The sequence below is a fragment of the Acinonyx jubatus genome, chromosome D4, assembly GCF_027475565.1.
Source record: "Acinonyx jubatus isolate Ajub_Pintada_27869175 chromosome D4, VMU_Ajub_asm_v1.0, whole genome shotgun sequence".
In the NCBI taxonomy this organism is placed as follows: domain Eukaryota; kingdom Metazoa; phylum Chordata; class Mammalia; order Carnivora; family Felidae; genus Acinonyx; species Acinonyx jubatus.
Window position 1 is genome coordinate 78,930,413 of NC_069391.1, and position 19,793 is coordinate 78,950,205.

A 19,793-nucleotide genomic window follows, 5' to 3' on the forward strand; every position below is an offset into this window, starting at 1 on the left:
GCTGCTTTGGGATTCCTGTTTTGTCTCCAGTCTAGCCCCCAGGGTCTGTTTCGTTGCAACCGATATGTCACCACAGTTCTACAGTGCTAACCCCGTATTCATGACCGTGACCATGCAGAGACAGCATGCCCCCACGCAGCTTCTCTCCTCTGGGATTTTCATTTGCTGGAGGATATCCTCTCAACTTTACTGACCGTAGCACAGCATCATTCGGTATTTCTGGAACCACCGACTGAGGACTTCCCATGTTTAAATCAATCACTTAACAGGATCTGGAATGTACTGTTTTCAATGCCAAGAAATGGATTCCAAAATCGTTTCCAAATTATTTATAAGAAACACTTGTTTGTTTCAGTAAGTCTTGTTTTTGTCACTGTCCACTGGCAGGCCACTCACGCTGCACCTGCCTTGTTCAGCTGGCAGTCACGAGTGTTGCAAAGGCGAGAAACATAGGAGAAACTTATTTTTAAACAGTGTGTAACTAACTGTTCAGTTGCACTTCCAAATACTATGTTCAGTATGCTTTGGGGTGACGCATAATAAATACACTCTTCTTCCTGTGTTACCAGATGTTCTGGACACTCTGTAGTTGTATTAATTATGTTTTTTTCCCCCCAGAATAACAATTGGATCTATTGCTTTAGAGTACTTCCCCAGAAAACATACTGAGTATACTATTTGAAAGTGTAAATAACAGGGTTTAAAAGTCAGCTTATCGTCTGTTTCCTGAGTTTGCGGACACGTTGTAATGTCCGCTGCTGAGAGACATCAGTTTCGTCCCATAGGAGAACATCTTCCTAACCTCACCTGGTCCTGGCAATTTCCTCAGGGCCAATTCATTTCCTATATTGGTCATTTAGGTCGTTGTTCCCCATGTTACCATGATTTTTCTTTATCGTGTTAAAAGAAAAAAACTCTCTTAGAGATTAAAGAAAATATTTTCCACAAATAAATCTGGGACTAGATTAAAATAAAAAGTAGATAAAAATAAAAATAACAAGGTCACCTGGGTGGCTCAGTTGGTTGAGCGTCCGACTCTTGACTTTGGCTCAGGTCATGATAAATAAAATAAACATTTTAACAAAAGTAGAATAAATAAGGTCATAATTACACAAAATTTATTTGTAATTTAAACATGCAAATTTATAATTTAAATAAAACTTCAGTGTAATGGAATATGCCTTTCCAATTAACATTCTTTTTCTTTTTTTAATTTATCATTGAGAGAGAGAGAGAGAGAGAGAGAGAGAGCACAGCTGGGGAGGGGCAGAGAGAGAGGGAGAGAGAGAATCCCAAGCAAACTCTGTGCTGTCAGCACAGAGCCCGACTGGGGGCTCAATCAATCCCCCAGACTGTGACATCGTGACTTGAGCCAAAATCAACAGTCAGATGCTCAACCAACTGAGCCACCCAGGTGCCCCTAACTTTCTACTTTTAATTCATTATGTAATTTTAAAATATAAAATTTTTGATCATTTGATTATCGAAGTTTCTCAGAAAGTTTCTGTGTGTGTGATATTATAGTTAGCATTATGCCATTACTGGGTTTTATTTATTTTGTTTTATGTTTATTTATTTTGAGAGAGAGAGAGAGACAGTGAGAGAGACTTAGCATATGCCGGGGAGGGCAGAGAGGGAGAGAGAATCCCGAGCAGGTACAGTGCTGTCAGTGCAGAGCCGTATAGGGGGGCTCCAACTCACGAACCATGACATCATGACCAGAGCCGAAGTCAAGAGGCAGGTGCTTAATCAACTGAGCCACCCAGCGTCCCCTACTCAGTTTTAACAAAGAAATGAAAGGCCGTTTGTAAACTTGTTACTGTCAGAAATATTATTGCTAAAGCCTGTCATTGCACATGTTTGTGTATGTTGTCACTGAAGGGTCTACCCCTTGCAAGCATTAAAAACTGCCAATAGCAGTTCTGACGCTTCTTGTACAAATGCTTTCATGGGGGGGGGGGGGGGGCGGGGGTTGCTTCTTCTCTTTCAGTGCAATAGAATTCTGAATCAAGCTTTTTTTTTTTTTCTTTTTCCTAATCCAAGAATTTCCAGCTTACCTACTTCTCACCCCAACACAGCCTCTTAGGATAATTTAAAAGAAAATCTCAAAACCAAAATTTATAATATTTATAAACATCATGAATGAGCACCTACTCTACCCAGGAGCTTCATGGATACTATATTTAACACTTCTGGAAATTTTATACTGTAGAAGTCACTATCCTTATTTTACAAATAGGTAACGTACACATAAGGTAGTGTCACAAAAGTAAGGCAGTTGGTCCAGGGTCATACAACTAGTAACAGGCGAGGTTGGGATTCAAACATCCTTCTGCCTCCAAGTCACTCTGCTTCCTACTCCCCTGAAGTTAAGATTTATGTTGCTTTACTTCAAGACATGGTTTTGACAACATTATACTATTAAGTGCTTTTAATTTAGTGTTATAATTGTATTCAAATTCAGGTAATGTTTACATACAATAAGTGTTGAATTTTACATTTCTATTTGGGAACTTATGTATAAATAGAATTATATTTGACTATTTTTGAACTTAGGTATAAATAGAATTACAGAATATATAATCTCATTGTGTTTGGACTCTTCTGCTCATCATATCTGTGAGGTTCATCAATGGACAACGTCTACCTTTTAAAATGTTAATTACAACTTAATGTTAATTTTGAGTTCAAAGACATTTGATTCCCTTTAAAATAATGAAAAAACTTGGGGTGCCTGGCTGGCTCAGTCGGTAGGAGCATGTGACTCTTGATCTTGGGGATGTAAGTTCAAGCCCCATGTTGGGTATAGAGATTACTTAAAAAAAGTCTTCAAAAAACATACTGAAAAAATCTAAGTAGTATTTAAGAATTTAAATATTTAATAATAAAATTTAATTAATATACTTCATATTAATATTTCTAGAGGTTACAGAAACTTCTAAACCAAATTTTGATGAAATATTGTATCACTTAATCAACTCTGAACACCTAGGTACTATTTATATTTTTACATTGAATATATATCTTAAAATCCTCCATATTAGTACAAGTACTAACTATACATTTTATGATAATGCACATTTTGCCTTTGGAAGAAACCAATTTTAAGAGTATAAAAATTTTTAACTTTTAAGACTATATAGACATAAAAGGTACAACCTCATGTATAATTATTATGTAGTGACATCTTTTTTTTTCAATGTTTATTTATTTTTGAGACAGAGAGAGACAGAGCATGAGCCAGGAATGGGCAGAGAGAGAGGGAGACACAGAATCTGAAGCAGGCTCCAGGCTCTGAGCTGTGAGCACAGATGCTCGGCTCGAACCCACGAACTGTGAGATCATGACCTGAGCCAAAGCTTAACCAACTAAGCCACCCAGGGCCCCTGTAGTGACCTCTCTTGAAAGCTTGGTGCTTTAATTCCTTAAAAAGTCTTATGTAAGAGGTTTGGGGTAGCATAATCATTTCCATCTGTATAATTACTAACAAAAGTGTAGGACTCATTAGTAGAGAGCGGAGTATGTAATCCCAATACACATCCCTGACTCCAAAAGGGTTGCCAATAAAAACCATGAAAGATGGTCTTCCAGCATCACTATTCCATGCAAATCTGAACAGCGTGAGTGACAAAATTCTAAGCCACAGCTATATAGAAGATATCTACACCTTTGTATTAAAAAATAATGTAGCTTTTGAACAGGGTGATCATTCAGTATACAACTAATGTTACAGGGGAAGGAAAAGACTAGAAAGAGGGAGATAGTAAGGGACAGAGGTGTGTTCAAGTTAGTGATGTTACAAACTTCACTTAAGGAAAAAAAAAAGTTTAGGGACATGGAGTATGGGTAATTTTGGATAAATGTGGTTGAAATAATACAGGCTTTGGAGCCATATAGACTTGGTTTGAATCTTAAGTTTATTACTTATTATCTTTTTGACTGTGGCAAGTTAACCTCTGAACTTAGTTTTGCCACCTGAGAAGCTGAGAACACCTAACTCAGAACACTGTTGTTTATCTTACATGATAAAATACGTACACATGTACCAAGTACATATAAAAACTTTTTCTTCTCCTCATAATTATTACTGTACTAAAAGATAATCACTGCAACCTACTGGATAATTCTAATGCAAGATAATCCCAATACAACCTACCGGATATATTCAGAATTGCTTGCAAACACCTATATTCTTTCCATAACGCAAGTAGGTCTCACAATAAAGTGACATCACCTACTTAGAAAGATTACAGGTATTATGACTCAGATGTGGAAATGTCACAGAAAGGAGTAGTATAAAAAAGTGATTTGAACTCAAGGGCATCAGCAATGAGCACTCTCCAGTGATGCCTGGGGCCCAATGGTTCTCTAGAAAAAAAGCTCAGGATTGTCTGAAATAATGGAATACGAAAGCATAGCAGAGGACTGTCAGCACAGCCCTGGAATAGTAATAGTATGGAAAACAGTGGAATTATCCAGTGAGCAACTCACATACTATCCGTATGCATACTAACCCTAATATCCAGAAGGGTTTCTGGGATCAGATGATTGTATAGGTTCAAAACCTAGGCCTGATGCTTTTTGGTTGTGTGCCAAATTACTTTGCCTCGATTTCTCATCTGTAAAATGTGGACAGTGATTGTTAGCGCTACACACAGCCATGATGAACATTTGATGAGCTTATCATGGAGAGGGTTTAGTTTTGAACGGTACCAGGATACATTCCACACTTAATCCACATGCCTCTTGCCTTCCAGGAGGATACCCTTTCTTGGTTCTCCTTCTGCGAGTCCTAGCAGAGAACAGCTGCTGAGAGGCTTAGAGCCAGGCAGAGATGACAGAGGTCACACAGTGCTGGAGTCTGAGCTTACCCACATTAAGATCGCAGGAAATACATTTCCAAAAATAAAGGCCATACTTGAGGAATAAGAAGATAGGAATAAGGAATTCTAGAAATAAGTGCGAACGGAAACAGACCACCCCAGTAAAGCCTACACCCAAGTTCTGATAGGACTAGGTTGATGTGACCAGTAATTTGTTTTTTAGAGGAAGCCTCTATAACATACCATCCACAATTTCTAGCATACAATAAAAATTACTAGATGTGCAAAGCAGGAGAAAGTGTCCAATAATCAAGATAAAAGAAATGAAAGTAAAAAAGGGTTTCTAAATAACTGTGATGAATATGTCAAAGAAAAAAAGAGGGAAAGATATGCAAGATAGGTAACATGGAACACTTCAACAGTTACAATCAGTAAAAAAAGAATTGAATGGACATTTTAGAACTACAAAATCCAGTATCTTGAAATTAACAATTTACTAGCTGGGTTTAAAAGCACACTCAACACCTTAATCCTATTTATTTAGAAGAGAATTAATGAATGACAAGAAAGGCTAACAGAAAACATACAAACTGGGGGCACTCAGCTGGCTCAGTCAGTAGAGTATGTGACTCTTAATCTTGGGGTCTTGAGTTCAAGCCCCACATTGGGTGTAGAGCTTACTTAAAAAAAAATAATTAAGAAAAATTTAGAAAGGAAAACCTACAAACTGATTTTTTTCCAAATTTAAGGACAATGACCAACAGATTTGAAGAACTAAGAAAACCTTAAGGCACAAACCAAATTTCATAGTCAAATGGCTGAAAACAAAAGATAAAAAAGAAACCTCTCAAAAGCAGGTTTCACATGATCGGGCCATCCATTACCTCCCTGATGGCTTATGACTCTCCAACTTAATCCTTTCTTTCCTTCCTTGCTGTCCCTTGAACAAATCTGGCAAAATCTTGCCAGATTGTGGCTGTCTCCTCTGCCTGGGACATTCTTCCCTAATGTGTCACTCTGGGCACCTCACTTAAAAATCATAGCCCACTTCCCACTCACTTGTACACCCATCCCTAGGCTATCCAAGCTCTTAGAGTCCCAATCACCCAAGCATTCCTTATTTTTTCCCACAGCACTTTTCACCTTCTAATATAATTTACTTCCTACGTTTATTGCTAATTGTCTGTCTCTACCCACTAAAAAGTCGTCTCTGAAATGATAAGGATCTTTGTTTTGTTCATTGTTGTACCCCACGTATCTTGAACAGGGCCCTGCACACATAGGTGCTCAACAATTATTTGTTGAACGAATGAATGCCATTATTATATTGTCATTATTCTAAGTCTTTTTAGTCACCAAGTAAGTTCATGCCATGTCCTCCATCTAATACAGTTTTCTCTATTTACCTTTGGAACTGCTTTTGAAATGTGATTAAGACTGGTACAGTAGCTCAGTAGTTAAAAAACAGACCCTGAAGCCAGGTAACATGGATTTGCAACTAACAGGATTCCATATATATACATTCTGCATTCTCTCTCTCTCTCTCTCTCTCTGTCTATATATATATGTATACACACACACACACACACATGGAATTTTTATATATATTACATTATATTTATATATATGCAACTTGCAGAATGTAGGCAAACAACTAAATTGCTTTCTCCATTAATAATTACTAATCCATTACCAATTTATTTATACATATAATCAAACAGTAGCAATAATAGCATCAATTGCATAGTGTTCTTATAGGTTCTAGGCATTTCACATATTAATGCATTTAATCCTTCTATCAACCTCATGAAAACCAAGGCACAGAAAGATTAACTGGTTTGTACCATGACATACAGCTTAGTAAATGATACAGCAGGATTTAGACCCATGCTGAGTTCCAATGAAAAGAAATTTTTAGATTGTACAAAATACTTCCTAAACAATATAAATGAACTAAATGTAACAATTAAATTTATGTTTGCTTAAAAAAAACAAGGCAAAACCTTTCTTACCACTAAAGACAGAAATGCAGATATTAGGATATGTCACTAGGTGATGCTCTTTGTTAAATTTCTCTCCTAAGAAGGTAATCTGAGGATTTATAACTTATTCAGATGGGAAAGAATTTATGCTAGGTCTAATAATTAATTTAGTTGGCTCTTTAACCACAAAAGTTACCTCAGCCAGAAAATAATTTTGTATGCAAAAAGGTAAGCCCCACAAAATTATGGGAAACTTTCTGCAAAATTGTAACCTTAGAATACTGAGACTTCCTCACCATGAATACGGTATCTCTTTCTCCAGCATGAATATGGTATCTCTTTCCACTTATTTTTTCTCTTCCTCCATTTATGTCTCCATTTTCCAAAACGTTTTAATAAGATTTTATATTTTTAAACAAAAAAATCCATTAAAAATGGGAAGAGGGTTTGAGTAGACATTTTTCCAAAGAAGACACACAGATGGCCAAGAGACGCATGAAAAGATGCTCGACATCATTAACCATGCACCATGACTTTGATGCAAATCAAAGCCACAATGAGACATCATCTCATACCCTGTCAGAAGGACTATCCTCAAAAAGACAAACAGCAAGGTGAGGATGTGGAGAAAAGGGAACTCTTGTGTACTGTTCATGGGAACATCAGTTGGTGCAACCACTATGCAACCGTATGAAGTTTCCTCAAAAACTAAAAAAATAGAAACACCATATGATCCAGTAATTCCACTACTGGGTATTTACTCAAAACACTAATTTGAAAAGATATATGCTCCCCTATGTTTATTGCAGTATTATTGACAATAGCCAAGATGTGGAAGCAACCTAAATGTTCATCCATAGATGAATGGACAAAAAGATGTGGGGTGTGTGTGTAACATATACATGCATACATATACATATAAATTATAAAATTAATAAGACAAAGACATATTACACACTTATCAAACTGACAGAAATGTAAAGATCAAGTGTTAGTTAAAAAGGATACAGAGCACTGGAACTCTAATAGATTGCTGTGGGGAAAGGAGATAACAATTCTTCTGGAAAGATAGCTTGGCATTATACAGTAATCCTGAAGACGTACATAGCTGGATGGCCTGTACCGCTACTAAATATACATCTAATGGAAATTTATACCAAGAAACACATGTAACAATGGTCACAGCAGTATTATTTGTACTAGGAAAATTTTAAAATAACTCAAATGTCCCTCAGCATTAGAGAGGATAAATAAATTGTAGTATGTTAAGACGATGGAATAAAACACAGTATTGCAAAATGAACAAATTAAAGCTCTTACAACAATATGGATCAATTTCACATCCATGTTCTTTATTTCATTATAAAGAGATACAAAATAACATGCATGTATAAGTCTGTTCATATAAAGTTCAAATCCAATGTCTGCCACTTATTTTCAAATGGTTCCGGAAATAAAATATTTATCTAATACCTAATGAGATATAATGAAAATGTAACCGATCAATTGTGAATCTACGGGAAGAATACACAAGGTTTCATTGTACTAGTTTGCTGTTTTCCTTGGGTTTGAGATTTTTCAAAATAAAAAGATAAAAAAAAGACTAAAAATCAGACAAAACTAATTTATATTGTTTAGAAGTAGTTTCTTCATCTGGATGACAGATGTATGACTTTTCTTATAATTATTTATTAAATTACACATACGTATTTTATGTATTTTTTCCGTATGTATATTTCACAAAAGAAGAAAGGTTAAAAAATGTGATCCAGTATGTAAAAATACTTTCAAGAAAAACTGCTTAAATACACTTATTAAACCTTATTACAAAAAATAAATAACAAGTCTTTTATAAGCAAACTTTAAGTAAAGGGACTTTGTTACATGGGCCATTTACTTGGGATCAATCTATCAAAAGGTGCTGAGGACCAATTTTTGAAGCTTGCACTATAGTTATATCATCTGATTTTTCCATGAGATAGTTCTTACACAAGTAACAATTCTGAATCTTGTTTAGTTTGATATTAGGTAGCACATTCTTCTAAATAATTCCCTTGAACTGCAATATGATAACCTAATATTCACTTTGGCAGGTACTCTGGCATATGCTACTTAAAAGTGTATTATAAGAGGGGCACCTGGGTGGCTGAGTCAGTTGGTGAAGTGTCTGATTTCAGCTCAGGTCATGATCTCATAGTTTGTGAGTTCGAGCCCCGTGTCGGGCTCTATTCTGACAGCTCAGAGCCTGGAGTCTGCTTCAGATTCTGTGTGTCCCTCTCTCTTTGCCCTCCCCAATTTGTGCTCTGTCTCTCCCTGTCTCAAAAATAAACATTAAAAAACTTTTTTAAAAAATGTATTGTAAGAAAACACTAAATGAAAGTTTCATAATTATCCAAGTATTATGCATATAAGTTATATAGTCCATGTGTGAATTTTGCCTGTTTTCTATATAGGTTTTTGCTATTTTTCTCATTAGGATTTCACAGTATTTTTGTGTAAAACCCTCAAAAGTCAAAAGTTGTTCGGAATTTCATGTTTTCAAACTGACTTTGAATATATTAATCCCCTTGATTGTCTTCTGTGCCATCTAAATCAATATCAAAATCTAAATCATCATCACTTTCTTCTTCATTTCTTCTGCAACTTCTAGGGTTGGAACGTAGATTACTTTCAGGATTTTCTGTCTTTTCTGGTTCTTTATTAAACCTAAAATTGAAAAAAAAAATTAAAATTTCTATTTATTTCTCAGGCTTTCATTATTTAACTATAGAATGACAAGAACTTTATACTACATTTCCTGATTAGGAGGAGCCTAAAAAAATAGGTATAGAGTAAAAAATCCTTGAAGACTAATATCAGTCAAGATCCAACCAATTATAATATTGTTGTCAACAAAATAGCCTCAAAGAAATTAATATATGATGTCCACTAAAGAAAAGCAGTTATATAATGAATGAATTCTTCTGTGATGAGTGATGAATGTAAGCCTTATGGATAAATATTTCCATTTCCTAAAAATATAAAGTTTTATTTTTACTGTAATGATAGAAAATTTTAATGAATAATTAAGACTTTTTTCCTGTTAGGTAGAAGGAAAGAATCTAAACTGGTGTGATAGACTGCACCTTAAGACTCTTAGAGCTACTGAATGTTTCCTTGAAAGAAAATCCACTTATCAATTACTAAAAGAGTAAATCCCAGACACGGAAAAAAAAAAAAATACTCACGGAATAACAATGTCTTCTTTCTTTCCACATTTTGCACAAACTTCAAGTTCACAGGCACATGGTCTACACATTATGTGATAAGAATCTTTCACTGCTTTTTGTAAACATTTAACACTACAAGTGGGAAAAAAATCAAGTATTATTTTTTACTAATTTCCTAAGATTTATCTGCTGAAATGAGGGGGTGTAGCTAAATGTATAAGTGAAAAGCCTAAAAATCAAAACTCCTATATTTCAATCTCACTTATCTTATGTCAATTTAGATAAATTATATAGCATTTCTAAATAACAGTTTGTTATTTTTTAAGTAAGCTCTAGGCTCAAAGTGAGGCTTGAATTCATGTCCTCGAGATCAAAATTACATACTCTACCTACTGAGCCAGCTAGGCACCCTAGATTTATCTTCTTTCTTAAAGCTTTTAAAAATGTCATCTGCACGGACACCTGGATGGCTCAGTCTAAGAGCCTGAGACTCTTGATCTCAGGGTTGTAAGTTTGAGGCCCACATTGGGTGTAGAGATACTTAAATAAATTTTTAAAAATGTCATCTGCAAATAGTGACAGTTTTACTTCTTCCTTTCCTATTTGGATGCCTTTTATTTCTTTTTCTTGCCTAATTACTCTGGCTATGACTTCTAGTACTATGTTGAATAAAAGTGGCAAGAAAAGGTATCTTCATCTTGTTCCTGATCTTAGAGGAAAAGCTTCCAGCTTTTCTCTATTGAGTCTAATGTTAGTTATGGGTTTATCATATACAACCTTTATTACATTGAGGTATGTTTCCTCTACCCAGTTTGTTGAGAGTTTTTATCATAAACAGATGTTGAATTTTGTCAAATGCTTTTTCTGTATTTACTGAGATGAACATATTTTTACCTTTCATTTTATTAATGTAGTATATCACATTGATTCACAGATGTCAAACTACCCCTGCATCCCTAGAATAAGTTCCACTTGATCATGTTGTATGATCCTTTTCATGTATCATTGAATTTGGTCTGCTAATATTTTGTTGAGAATTTTTGCATCTGTGTGCATCAGGGATACAGGCCAGCAATTTTCTTTTCTTCTGACATCCCTGTCTGGTTTTGTTATCAGAGTGATATTGGCCTCATAAAATGAGTTTGGAAGTGTTCTCTTCTCTTCTATATTTTGGAATAGTTTGAGAAGAATCGGTGTTAATTCTTTAAATGTTGGCAGAATTCACCAGTAAAACTGTCTGGTCTTGGACTTTTGTTTTGGGAGAGACTTTTGATTATTATTTCAATCTCCTTACTAGTAATCAGTCTGTTAAGATTTTCTATTTCTTTAAGATTCAGTCTTGAAAGGTTGTATGTTTCTAGGAATTTATCCATTTCTTATAGGTTTTCCAACTTGTTGGCATACATTTGTTCATGTAGTCTCTTAGGATCTTTTGTATTTCTGTGGTATCAATTGTAACTTCTGTTTTACTTCCGATTTTATTTGAGTCCTTTCTCTTTTCTAGTGGGTGAGTTGAGCTCAAGATTTGTCAATTTTGTTTATCTTTTCAAAGAAACAGTTCTTAGTTTTATTGATCTTTCCTATTGTCTTTTTACTTTCTATTTCACTTTTTTTCTGCTCTGTTCTTTGTTATCTCCTTCCTTCTACTAAGTTTGGCTCATTTGTTCTTCTTTTTCTAGTTCCTTGAGATGTAAAATTAGGTTAAGTTTTCTTATTTCTTGATGTAAACATTTATTGCTATGAACGTCCCTCTTATAACTACTGCTATATCTCATATGTTATGGTGTGTTCTCTTTCCATTTTCATTTGATCAAGGTGTTTTGTTTTGTTTTCTCTTTCTATTTCTTCTTTGACCCATTGATTGTTCAGTAGTTGTTTACTTTCCACAAATTACTGAGGTTTACACTTTTGTTCTTGTAATTTATTTCTACTTTTATACTGCTGTGGTTGAAAAAGTTACTTGATATGATTTCACTCTTCTTAAATTTTTAAGATTTGTTTGGTGGCCTAACATACGATCTATCCTGAAGAGTGTTCCACATGTACTTGAGAAGAAAAGTGTATTCTGTTGTTTTTAGGTGGAATGTTCTGTACATATCTGTATAATATTGTTAAAATGTCCACACTACCCAAAGCAATCTACACATTCAATGCAATGCCTACCAAAGTTCCAAAGACATTTCTCACAAAAATAAAATAATCCTAAAATGTAAATGGAGCCACAAAAGACCTCCAAGAGTCAAAGCAATCCTGAGAAAGAACAAAGCTAAAGGCATCACACTTCTTGACTTCAAACTATATTACAAAGCTACAGCAATCAAAACAGTATGGTGTGGACATAAAAACAAATGCATAAATCAGTAGAACAGAGTTGACAGCCCAGAAATAAAAGCACATATATATGGTCAATTAATTTACAACAAAGGAGGCGCACTCAGTTTGTTAAGCGTCAGACTTCAGCTCAGGTCATGACCTCATGATTCATGGATTTGAGCCCCACATCAGGCTCTGTGCTGATGGCTCAGAGCCTGGAGCCTGTTTCGGATTCAGTGTCTCCCTCTATCTCCCTGCCCTTCCCCCATTCACACTCTGTCTCTTTCTCTCAAAAATAAATAAACATTAAAAAAAATTTTTTTTAATTTACAACAAAGGAGCCAAGAACAAACAATACTCTACACACATACATACATACATACATACATAAGAAATGAAAATATACATGCATACAAAAACTTGTACATGAATGTTGACAGCAACATTATTTGTTAATAGCCAAAAGAATGGAAACAATCTAAATGTCCATCAAGTAATGAATGGCTAAATAAGATGCATAGCTCTACAGTGGAGTACTTAGTAATAAAAAACAATTAAGTACTGATAAATGTTACCACATGCTTGAAAAAATTATGCTAGGAAGCCAGCCACAAAACACTGCATGTTATATGATTCTGTTTATATGAAATGTTCAAAATAGGCAAAGTGATCGAGCCAGAAAGCAAGAGTAGGGGTGTTTGGGGGGAAAATGCAGATTGACTACCAATGGGCATGGGGTTTCTTTCTGAGATGATGAAAATGTTCAAAATTGGTTGTGGTGATGATTGCACAACTCTATCATATACTAAAAGCAACTGAATTGTACACTTCAAATGGATGAAGTGGATGGTGTGTGAGTTAAATCTTCATAAAGGTATTTTTAAAAGTCAAACGGAAGTGTTAGAAATAAAGTCTTGGAATGAAAGACAAAAGATAGCAGAAATACACTTTAAACAGAAACATATAGACAGTTAAAAGTAGGACAAGGAAAAAAACCATGCAACTACTAATCAACAGAAAACTGGAGGGGCACCTGGGTGGCTCAGTCAGTTAAGCCTCTGACTCTTGATTTTGGCTCACGTCATGATCTCAAGGTTTGTGAGACTGAGCTTTGCATCGGGCTCTGTGCGACAGAGCAGGGCCTGCTTGGGATTCTTGCTCCTCTCTCTCTGCCTCTCCCCTGCTTGCTTTCTCTCTCTTCCCTCTCTCTCAAAATAATAAACATATAAAAAAAAAAAACAGAAAGCCGTAGTCAATATATTATTATCAAAATATACTTCAAAGAAAATTGCCAGGTATAAAAATGGTTATTACATGACAATAAAGGGATCAATTTTTTAAAAACACCCAATAATCAGGGTGCCTGAGTGTCTCAGTCGGTTAAGCAACTGACGTTGGCTTAGGTCAGGATCTCACAGTTCGTGAGTTCGATCCCAATCTGTGCTGACAGCCCGGAGCATGGAGCCTGCTTTGGATTCTGTGTCTCCCTCTCTCTCTGTCCCTCCCCTGTTCGTTCTCTGTCTCTCAAAAAAAAATAAACACTAAAAACAAAATTTAATAAAAACACACACACACATAATAATCTTAAATGTTTAGGCACCTAACAACAGGGTGTTAAAATAAATGAGGCAAACTATTGATAAAAAGAGAAATAGAAAAATACACAAGTATAATTAGGGACTTCAAAACTTTTCTGTAATTGATGGAACAAGTATGCAAAAAAATCAATGAAGTTATAGAACACCTGGTTGATAGAAGCCTGTATCAACCAAATTAACATTTATAGAACACTCCACCCAACAAGAACAATATATTCTCTTTAAATACACGTGGAGCGTGCTCCAAGACAGACCATATTCTCAGCCATAAATTAAAAAAAATTAAAACAAATTAAAAAAATTTTTAACCTGAAATTTGTTCTTTTACCATAATGAAATTAATCAGTACACAGAAAAACATCTGCAAAATACCCTTATATCCAGAAATTAAACAAAACATTCCTAAATAACATGCAGTCAAAGAGGAAGTCATGAAGGAAATTAGAAAATATTTTGACTGAATGACAATGAAAACACAGCATTGAAATTTATAGAACAAAGCTAAAATATTCTTCAGAAATTTATATAATTAAATATTTATATTAAACAAGAAGAACTATCTGAACTTCTACTTTAAGAAAGCAGGGAGGGGGGCACCTGGGAAAAAGTGTAAACTCAAAGCAAACAAATGGAAGGAAGCAATGTCAATACAAACCAAAATCAATGAAATTGGGGGGTGCCTGGCTGGCTCAGTCAGCAGACCATGTAACTCTTGACCTTGGGGTCCTGACTTCAGGCCCCACACTGGAGGTAGAGTTTACTTTTTTAAAAAAATCAATAAAATTGAAAACAGAAAGATAGAAAAAATCGATAAAACCAAAAGGAGATGCTTTTAAAAAATTAATATAATTCATAAACACATGGCCAGACTGACGATGATAAAAGAAAGGAGACAAATTACCAATATCAGGAATGAAAGAAGGGACAGCACTAGGTAAATCTAACAGATATTAAAAGAACAGTAAGAGAATTTGGCGAACAACTTGATGCACATAAATCCAACAACCTCTACTGATACAGACACATTTCTGAAAAGGCATACTATCAAAACAAGAAATAGCACTAATTTAAAAAAAAAACTAATTACACAAGTCCTTTCAGAAAACAAAATAGGAAGGAAAAGTTCTCAACACATGTGATGAGGCCCTAATATTGTGATAACACAAAGACAAAATTACAGACTGGTATTTCTAATGAACATAGACGTAAAAATCTATAACAAAATGTTAGCAAATGAAATTTATCAAATTTCGGAAAGGGTATACATCATGACCAAGTAGGCTTTATCCAAGGGCACGCAAGGTTGATTCAATATTAAAATCAATGAAGGGGCGCCTGGGTGGCTCAGTCGGTTAAGTATCGACTTCAGCCCAGGTCATGACCTTGTGGTTAGTGAGTTCAAGCCCCGCATCTGGCACTATGCTGACAGATGGAGCCTGGTGCCTGCTTCTGATTCTGTCTCCCTCTCTCTCTGCCCCTGCTCCTGCCCCGCTCACACTCTCTCTCAAAAATAAAAATAAACAGTAAAAAAATATATTAAAATCAATTCATATAATTCACTGAATTGATGTTCTAAGGAAGAAAACCCATTTATTGATCTCAATAGACGCAGAAAAAGCATTAAAGTAACATCAATGCATGATAAAAACTCTCAGCAAACTATAAAGGAAACTTCTTCAAACTGATAAAATGCATCTACAAAGAAATTACAGCTAACATCATATTTAATGATGAAAGAATGAATATCTTCCTTATAAGATCAGGAACAGGGAAAGAATACAGGCCCTCATCATTCCTTTTCAAAAATATACTGGGGGCCCTAAGCTGTGCAATAAAGGCAAAAAAGAAATACAGTAGCATACAGATTGGAAAGCAAGAAATAAAACTGTCTTTATTTTTTTAAATCATTGTCTATATAGAAAATCCCAATGAATTAACTAAAGAAGTATTAGAAATAAAAAGTGAGGGAGCGCCTGGCTGGCTCAGTCGGTATAGAATGCAACTCTTGATCTCTGGGTTTTGAGTTTGAGTCCCACATTGGGTGTAAAGATTACTTAAAAATAAAATCTTTTTAAAAAGTAAATAAATAAAACATGAGTTTATTAAAGTTATAGTATATATGGTCAGTAAACAAAAATAAACTCTGTGTTCTAGCAATGACCAATGTCTTTCTGTAGAAATTGACAGACTGATTCTAAGAGTTATAAGAAAACGGCAAAAAAAAACTATAACTGACAAAATAATTTTGAAAAAGAAAACCAGGTGGGAAGACTCATGATTGGATTTCAAGACTTAACCGAAACACTGCAGTAATCAAGTTAGTGTGGTATTGGTGAAAGGATAGACACATGGATCAATGGGACAAAACAGAATCTAGAAATAGATCCATACATATACAATCAATTGATTTTCAGCACAGTACAAAGGGAATTCAATGGAGAAAAAATAGTCCTTTCAACAAATGATGCTATAACAACTGGATATTCATAAAATTAATAGGAAATGGTTCATAAGTCCAAATATAAAATCAAGAATCATACAACTTCTAAAAGAAAACACAGGAGAAAATATTTGTGAGCCTAAGCCAGGCAAAGATTTGTTAACTACAACAAAATCATGATCAAAAATTCCTGATAAGGGGCACCTGGGTGGCTCAGTCAGTTGAGTGTCCCACTCTTGATTTTTGGTTAGGTCATGATCCAAGAGTCATGAGATGGAGCCTGCATCGGGCTCCACACTGAGTGTGGAACCTGCTTGGGATTCTCTCTCTCCCTTTCTCTCTGCCTTTCCCCTGCTTGAGCTTGCTCTCACTCTCTCTCTCAAAATAAATAACTGACTGTAATGGCACTGGGTTCAGAAATCAGGCCCTCTCTATTTTACCTATTCTTTTTTTTTTTTTAATGTTTATTTATTTTTGAGAGAGAAAGAGAAAGAGACAGAGCATGAGCAGGGGAGGGGCAGAGAGAGAGGGAGACACAGAATCCAAAGCAGGCTCCAGGCTCAGAGACCGACACAGGACTCGAACTCACGAACCACAAGACCACAACCTGAGCTGAAGCTGGATGCTTAACCAACTGAGCCACCCAGGCACCTCTTACCTATTCTTTCAATACCTGTATTCTTCTCGGGCACAGGATGGCTGTACATGTCATTAGGATGGCTGCTGATCTTAAGACTCCTGTATAAGGTTTCTTCCTAAATAACCAAGCATGATCCCTCAGTGAGCATAAAATCCAAGATACATCTGACCATGTGCTTTCCAAAAGGGACCAGTCAAAACCATGACCTAGTTGGGGCACTCACACAACAGCGGACCACTCCCTTGGGACTGGGTCATGGACAAAGCTCATGAGAAAGTTGCCCAGATTAGATAGAAGTTCCATACTTTCGTTTTTTTCATGTCTCAGATTTGTCCTTACCCATGGGCTGTTCGGTGTTCTTTGTCCTACTCTCAAGGGCGTCTAGCTTAGATATATGACACTCATTATGATATAAAATAACTGCCTCTTCTTAACAAAAGCCAGGACCTTCACCTCATCCATTTATATTAGATCTAGAGTCTTAGAAAAGGGATTATTATTGGTCGCCAAATACATCGACTCCTCCAAAACGGAAAGAGGCAGCCCCAATCTCTGTGGCGATGCAGTCCATTCACCAGCACCTATTGCAGTCTAGAATGCAATAAAGAAGCAAAGGAAGGTCGACATCCCTTCTCAAGAAGTACAAAGGTGTCAGAGTGGTCAAGAAGAGGACGCTGGCTGCCACTCTGAATCCCAGAACAATATTCTGGGCAATAATCCCAGGCAATATTCCTGATGAGAATATTCTGTCATTCAGAAGCAAAGGGGGATTTTGGTAATGGACTCCTACTCAGTTAATGTACTCTCCTCATTTTTGTAGGAATTAAATATGGAATCAACTTTCCTCAGTCCCAGAGGACTCTCCCTTGAGCTGTCTCCTAACACATTAGAGTCAATTTGGACAACAGGATTTCTAATCTACCTGGGAAAAGGCCTAAAAAGGAAGCAAGAACTGCTGATTTCCAGACTAAATGCAACCTCAGTATTGGGAAGACTTCTCCTGTCTTCCAAGGAAACCCATGTTGATTGAAAGGAAGGATAGGCAGGGGTTCCTTCTTTGGAAGGCATGCTAGGTCAAAGAGGTCAGCAGGTTGGAGATGCCCACCTACACCAGGGACAATGGTTCCAGGGAAATGTCCCCAGGGCCCAGACTATCCAAAGCAATGCTCTTGGGGATCAGCAGGGATGCCTCTAGCCGAGGAGGCTGTCACTATCTTTCCCATCCTCGATCCCATCCAACACTCCCTTGGGATACATCTTGAGAAACTGGAACCAGTTTGACCCTGACACCTTGGATGCTTCCTTCCCAAGTCTGCTTACTTTTGAACATAGTTGGCCTCAATATAAACTAGAGAATGGGGAAATCTGACCGGAAAAATGGACCAAAACCCCATATGGTCAGCTCTTCATGGCCCTGTATCTGGTCTGTCCTGATTCCTTTAGAGGGCATGAGAACACCCATCTTCTCACCCTCTACTCTTCAATCCACCATCGGCTCACCTGCCTCAGGCCTTTCTACTTCTGTTAATCTGCCACATCACCTGTGTTCTGTCCTGTTCCCTACGAGCTCCCACTTCTTTCCTGTAAACAGGTTGCTGCCAAGATCCTGTACATGCCTCCCTCTGTTTTTCCTGAGTTACTCGCCTCCTCTTTGTTTGCTTCCTCTTCCATGTGTCAGATCTGGAATATACTTTGAGAGGACCAGATAAATGTTGCCTGACTCTTGTTGTATGTGAGGTGTTTTTTTTTTCCCTCGTTCATCTCCCTGGTTAATGGCAGCGATAACTGGAGCCAACTATCTGGTTAGTCTACCTCCAGACAGGAGCTTTAAAGGAATATTCCCAAGCAGCTGCTGACATTCCTTTTGTTTCAGGGAGGTTCCCTGTCTTCTCCAGCCCTTCAGGGACTGCCTATTTTCACGTTTTGTTGTGAGAAAGAAAAAACGCATCTGTTCACCTGTCTGAGCTGATGAGCTTCAGGACCAGGAGTCCTCTTTCCGTGCCATCTGGGCTTTTACACACCTCCAGCCTTGCTGGCGGCACCTCATCTCTTCTGCCTCCACCTCCCCCTCCACCTGTTTCTGCACCACCAGCTTATACAAGGGGCTCCTACACCATTTTCACTGTCCCTGGTGCCACTGGCTCCCACTTCTCCTGCCCTCGGTATCAAGGAGTGAAAGGCACTCCAACCTGCTGGGCCACCTCCGCATGAAATTCAAACGGGAGCGCCTTCCCAGTCAACATGAAGAGGTCCAGGGACCCCTCCCTGGGCTGAAACCACCCACTTTACACAGGCTCCCTAGGTAAAGAGGGGCCGTGGGGAACAAATAGACTGACTTTTCAGTGGGCCCAGGTGCAACATGTTCAGTATTTAGACTAAATTTGTTACTTTAATTAAGACAGACATATCTTTAAAGTTATCAGCTTTAAATACAATACTTTAATTCTATCAAGGTTTACCGAAGGTCAAATAAGCTCCTGTTATCACTGTTGCAATCTGTCAGCAAAAAGAGGACTTAAAATCTGGCTGTCTCAAAATTTTCGAGGGGCGCCTGGGGTGGCTCTGTCAGCTAAGCGTCCAACTCTTGATTTGGGCTCAGGTCATGATCTCACGGTTCGTGAGTTCGAGCCCCATGTCAGACTCCACACTCCTATCACAGAGCCTGCTTGGGATTCTCTCTCTGCTACTCTCTGCCCCGAGCGCCTGCTCGCTCTCTCTCCCTCTCTCTCAAAATAAATAAACTTTAAAATAATAAAAACAGGTAGGTTAAATACATAAAAAAGGTTTA

At 36.8% G+C, this 19,793-nt stretch overlaps 1 protein-coding gene across 3 annotated transcripts in view; it reads right to left on the bottom strand.

Moving 5' to 3' along the window:
* Positions 1–19,793, bottom strand: part of CD4H9orf85 (chromosome D4 C9orf85 homolog) — a 108,371-nt gene that overhangs the window by 34,347 nt on the left and 54,231 nt on the right. The window contains exons 3-4 of one of the 3 annotated variants that reach the window (XM_053205278.1): positions 10,033–10,146; positions 5,329–9,511 (exon numbers count right to left, since the gene is read on the bottom strand). The exons of 1 other annotated variant lie outside the window; for it this stretch is intronic. In XM_053205278.1, coding sequence (XP_053061253.1) covers positions 9,364–9,511; positions 10,033–10,146 — 262 coding nt within the window. In that variant the 3' untranslated portion in view covers positions 5,329–9,363. Of the gene's footprint in view, positions 1–5,328; positions 9,512–10,032; positions 10,147–19,793 lie in introns of those variants that run through there. One more of the 3 variants, XM_015083979.3, reaches the window with a different exon arrangement.